Below are 6,248 nucleotides of genomic sequence, written 5' to 3' on the forward strand. Positions count from 1 at the left end.
TATAATTTTAAATTAAAATATTAATTAAAATTAATTAGTAAATTATTAAATAATTTTAATAAATTAAATTTAATTTTCAATTACTATTTCATACTCTAATTTTATGCAAATTTTTGTGTTATCCTTATTCCTCTTAACTAACCCTAATCCTAATTTTAGTATTTTACTAATTTACCCACCCCCACCATCTCTCATCCAGCCGACACACAGCACTCTCACTCGGAAAGAAAAAAGAAAACAGAGAAGAGAGAGTGAGTGAACGAGGGTGAAGGAAGAAGAAGGGAGGAAGGAGGGAAAGGCACCGCCATGTCTAGTCCGCCGCTTCTGCACCGCGTCGTCGTCATTGCGTCTGGTCCATCGCGTCCGCACCGCTTCGCCGTCGTCGTAAAGCATCTGTTTGGCCCTTGTTTGCGAAGCTTCCGCCTTTGTTTTGCCGAGCTTCTGCCTCTGTTTTGCCGTGCATCCGCCGCCGTTTTGCCATGCTTCTGCTGCTTCTTCAACCATCGTCTTCCAGCCTCTGCTTAGCCTTGATTCCGTCGCGTGTTAGGTAATAAATTGATGTATTTGTATTGTATTTCTGTTTCGGTTTTTCTCATTTACAGGAGTACTAAAATGGTGACAATATGCTATCTAAAGGACTCAAGAATATTTTGATTTATAGAGACACTAATCTATGTTAGACTTTTAACTTTTGATTGAACTTATGTAAGAAATATAATTTGTAGAACTAATCAATGTAGATATTAATGTTATTTTATTTTAAAACAATTTTAGTTAAATGAAGCATGTTTGAATTATCTATGTTTTTACATATTATATAAATGTTGACTTGTTCAGTAAAATAGTTAATATATCAATTAATTAAAAAATAAGTTGATAAATTATGTATGTAAATTATATTAAAAAAAATTTGATACAAAATAAATATTGTGCTTTTGTAACTAAAGAAAATAAAATTTTATAAAATCAAATTATATTTTGTAACAAAATTTTATGATAAGAAAAAATATATTGTCACCAAAAATATTTTGAAGATCAAAATTTGTTATCACTTTTGTAACGAATTTTGATTTTTGTATCAAAAAAATTTATTACAAAATATTACTTTGAATTGTATCAGTTTTATTTTTTGTTACAAAAATTTTTTGTAACAAAACATACTGCAACAGTTCTTTTTTTTTTTTTGTTACAATTTCTTTTTATTTCAAATTTTTGATTTTTTGTAACAATTTTTTTGGTTACAAATATTCTTTTTTTTTGTAGTGTTGGCTAAGATAAGTGAGATATTCGAATTTGAATGTTAGTTCTTAGTCAATTTAGACAGGGTCTCGATCTAAAAAACCGAGTTGTTATTACTCGACCGTTTTAGGGGATCTGATAACCGAATCCAAAACAAGTATATTAGTTTGAAAACCATTTTTCTTAATAAAAAAATTTAAATATAATCCAACAAGTAAACGAAGAATGAGTGGTTTAATTTTCACCGAAATCCTAATAAGCATATTGAACAAGTTGGATGTTTAATTACAAATGTTAACCAAAGAGGAACTTGATCGAGCTCAACATGTACGCCAGCGATTATCCGTTGTCCTGTGGCCTAATCACTTCTGATCAGTCCTCCTCTCCTCTCTAACTAACTTTCCTCTTCTGTTCTCGCAGATTATACTCCACACGCATTGTACTGCTTCCTCCAATACAGGTGCATTATTACAGGTTGAATTTCTTGAAAAAAATTATACACCATTATTTTGTCGCTCATTTGGGAGCCATGACCACGCACGCTTATTAGTAATAGGATTTTTTATTTAATTTCAAAGAAACATACATACATTTCCCTTAACATTACATCGATCAATTGTCTATCTTAGCAGATCAAGAGATGTAACTGAATAAGGAGGAAGTGTGACATCCATGTCCTTATTTGCATTCAACAGCAAGGTGTGTTGTGGTACAATCTGCAATTATCATAAACATATTAAAAAAAATATATCTTTTAGCATAAGAAAAATATAAAATTAAAGTATATATTATAGCTTAATTAGAAAAACTACCTTCTTTGGCTCAGAGAAAGAATTCTCTTCCATTACATTAGGTGCTGTGAGCACCATCATTTTCGATCCAGATTGTTGAACATTTGAAGTCAACCCATTTATTGAAATCTTCAGATTCTCGGGGTCATCTCCAAAGTTCACAGCCTATATAAAAAACTCAACAATATTAATACCAAAATAACAAATATTTTTCTTTACGTTATTATATTTCAATTTTACATGCATTCTTAATAATAAATTAATTATTAACATAATTTGTATGCCACACCTTTATTCTAATATATGTCTTATTATCTTCAGTATTATTAAACTCAATTGCAGATGCTACGAGTTTAGTGGAAGAAGTTTGAAGCGTTGAATTGAGCCAAGTTGCTCCACTAGATTCGGAAAATAGTTGTTGATTCCAATAGCTTGGAGTTCCATAAAGTTGATGCGAGTTAAACACAATTGCATCTGGGCTCCACCTATAATTAATTAAAAAAATCAATCGCAAATTATTATTCAAAATGAATAATATTCAAATGAAGCTTAAGTATTAAAAAAACAAAGGATTCAAAAGATTAAAGAAAATTACATCCTGTCGTTGTTATTGACAAAAAGTGGTGCATAGCTAACCATGTGCACAAGATCACTGCCACAGACACACAAGAATAAATTAAAAGAGTAATTACCAATTAGGAGGAAATATTATATATAAGATGATTATTAAGAAACTAAATTAAAAAATAAAGTGAAATTCAACCTGTTCCTCTCCAATCCAATAAGGAATGCAGCTTCAGCCACTGCAGATAAAAGTGTTCCATCGCGGGCATCATCCTTCCAAACAGCGTATTCACTTACAAATGCCTAATGAAAAATAAATATATAAAAGTAATAATATAGTCACAATTGAGTTTAAAATTTATTTGATTTATAAGTGAATTATTCATGAATACTTTATGGAAAAATAAAATAATAAAAAAAATTAAACCTTTGGTCCAGATCGTGGTGCAGCATCAAACTTGGTATTCTTATAAAACATATCTTCAGCGTTTGTGTAAATCTAACAAAAGACAGTATATGTTAGGGAAAATAACATAAAAATAATTTTAATGAAAAAATGTCTTGGGATTATTTATATGAAGCTGTTACATGAAAATCATAGAAATCTGCAGGCATGTCTAAGTTCTGCCCAGAACCATCACAGTTTGTGATAATCTGAATATCTGGATAAGAACGCTTTATCGCTGCATAGAACTTCAGGTAATTTCCTGCTCAATTTATGAATAAGAATAATAAAAATCAAATATTGAAATATATATTATTAATTTTTTTTGGTGACTAATATATATTATTAATTAACATAACTTATTAACCAATTCTCACATGCAAAATTAAAATAAAATTCCATTGATTTTAACATAAAATATACCCATAGTTTTTATAAAAAAATATTAGGAGTTAACACTTTTTATTTTTTAACATAAAATAGATTATTGCATATAGAAAATAGAATTCAAATTCTAACGTTCGATAAATTCAAGTTGATTGCTAACATTTTTTATTAATCTTAATTAATACCTTATTTTCATATTTTTAAAATATAAAATATAAAATTTATAATTTATATTTAATTTTTAATATTTAGAGTTAATCAAATATTAATAAAAATGATAAATTTTATTAGTCATATAAAAGTATATAATACAAAAACTTTGAAAAAAAAAATATATAAAATAAAATAGAGATGCGTACCTAGATAGTTTGGCATGCCACATTCTTCATTTCCAATGGCAACAAATCTCAAATCAAATGGTTGAGGATGCCCCATTGAAGCTCTAACAGAACCCCAAGTTGAATCGGGAGAGCCTCTTGCAAACTCAATGCCATCAAGGGCTTCCTGTTAATTAACGATGATCAAAAGTTTAAGTTATTTTTTATAAATAATAATAAATATAATTAAATTTTAAAGCTACATACTTGCACAAATGGTAGAACCGCAGATGTATCCACGGCGTCATGAAGGCCGATACCTAACAAATGATATAATCGATTAATTTTATATTTTTGATTAAAAAAAATCAATTATACTAAATGAACGGAAATAAAAAAAATCAACTATCAATTAACTATAAAAAAAAATGAATGAATATACCATTGTTAAATACCCATACTGGCAATGCACCAACGTCCTCTGCAAACTGGTAAAAAAAAAAAAAGTTTTTAAAATTAATCCATGTTTTGTGTAACTAACTAATAATTAGAAAGGTAGAAAAAATAGGAACCTGGAGACCCTCAAAGAAACCAAAACCATCATCAGTCCAATAATGCCAAACATCATTAAAGTGACCAGCTCTCTCCTCCCATGCTCCAACACTGTCTTTCCAACGGAATGCATTTCTTAGATAACCTCCTTCCACATAGCAACCACCTATATAATAAATTATTAAACACTTCAAATTTACATTGAATTAATAATTATTAACCATTGTTAATATTCCATATATATTCTCTCGTTCTGTTTTGCTAATTTACCCGGAAATCTGAAAAATTTTGGCTTTAAATTTGCAACCATCTGAAACAGGTCCTTTCTAAAACCATGACCCTGTACGAATTGAAGAATAAAATATTAAACAATGATTAATAATAAGCAAACATTGTTATGTGTGCGCTACAAACCTTGTGTGTGTCTAAGGGCATAGCTGAGACTTGGTCTAGCCATATAACACCTCTATGATTTGTGGTAATTTGAAGGCTTGAATTATGATTTGTAGCATTGGCTTCCAATGTTGTCTCCATTCTCCTCCACTTATAAGCATAACTTCCATACCCTCTGCCAATTAATTAATTAATTAGATAAAATCGTCATTATTATATATTACAAAATAAATAGATAAAATTACCCGACTTGAGTTGAAGCAACACTGACACCATCATCTCCCACTAACGAGACCTTTAGATCAAGTGGTCCAACTCCAAGTGCCCTAGCATAGAAGATAACTCTGTACTTCTTCCCTTCCTCAATGTTCTATATGTAGTTATACAAATTATTAGTTGAATAATTAGTATTTTCTCATAAAATTTGTTTAATTTAATATAACAATGCGGGTATGCGCAATGATATGTTGCCTATTAAGGAAAGAAAAAGAAAATTAAATATAGGCTCACCATGCCCCAGAATCCAGAGTTAGAGATTCCAACACCATTGTTAGGGCATGACTTGGCATTGCAAAGAACTTCCATACGAAGTGCAATCTTGTTTCTTTCAAAGCAAGAAGTGCGATCAGTTGACACAAGAATGGATGATTCATCTCCAATAATTGTCCATGGATAAATATTTGATGGAACATTTGCACCTCCGGCTTCAAACCCTAAAACACATAACAATAATAATATTATAGATAGAATGAACTAACATTCAAATTAAAGCAATAATGAAATGAAATGAAATAATGCAAGTATTAACCTCTGTTTCTAACCATTTCTGCCCAAAGTCCTCCTGCCCCAGCATGATTAATTTCCTGAATAAGAAAATAATATTCAATTAGTTTATCATTTTCTAGCTAAGATATATCTATATATAAACTATATATAATTTATTACTTCAAAGAATGCTCCAAAGAATGTATCTGGAATTTGTCTTCCAGAACCCTTGGATCCATCAACAACTAACGTTGATGTATGATTAACTCTAGCATTGGCATTAGATAGAAAACACAATGCTAGCAAAGAAAGTAGAAAAAAGATGTAGGTGATTTTAAAAAGTGAAGTCATAATGTTTGAAGATCTTATCCCAATTTGAGAAACTCTACTGTGAGTGTTCGATTGTGTCATATATATTTATAGTCAGAAATGATTAACAGAATCTACCGGATAAGATTAAAGTTGATGAGATTTGTTAACAAACTACATCTGGTTTTGAAAAAAGAAAAATTCAAAATTGAATAGCTGCAGGTTTTGAAAAACAAAATTAAAATTTGATAGGTACACATGAAACTGACGCACAAACTTGTAGTATATCAAGTAATTTGGGTTTTAGAATCAATCTATTTATTTTCTTTTTTTTTTTACCAAAGATAGGAGACTCGAACCCGCAACCTCTTAATTGAGTATGGAGAGACTATGCCATTTGAGCTATAACTCATTGGCAATCAATCTATCTATTTATTCTACCTATATAATACTATAATTATAACATATGTAATATGAACATTAATA

General features: G+C 29.7%; 1 protein-coding gene across 1 annotated transcript; it reads right to left on the minus strand.

The window, feature by feature from the left end:
- On the minus strand, positions 1,535–5,804 carry LOC107647146 (alpha-L-arabinofuranosidase 1-like). Its single transcript, XM_016351264.2, has 17 exons — positions 5,634–5,804; positions 5,497–5,551; positions 5,199–5,401; positions 4,934–5,058; positions 4,710–4,863; positions 4,566–4,635; positions 4,316–4,461; positions 4,186–4,231; positions 4,011–4,063; positions 3,786–3,930; positions 3,183–3,301; positions 3,022–3,093; positions 2,794–2,897; positions 2,626–2,682; positions 2,320–2,515; positions 2,052–2,195; positions 1,535–1,955 (listed from the first exon to the last, which is right to left on the minus strand). The coding sequence occupies exons 1-17, from the start codon at positions 5,802–5,804 to the stop codon at positions 1,860–1,862; spliced, it is 1,956 nt and encodes a 651-aa protein (XP_016206750.1). The 3' UTR covers positions 1,535–1,859.

The sequence above is a fragment of the Arachis ipaensis genome, chromosome B06 (assembly GCF_000816755.2).
Source record: "Arachis ipaensis cultivar K30076 chromosome B06, Araip1.1, whole genome shotgun sequence".
In the NCBI taxonomy this organism is placed as follows: Eukaryota; Viridiplantae; Streptophyta; class Magnoliopsida; order Fabales; family Fabaceae; genus Arachis; species Arachis ipaensis.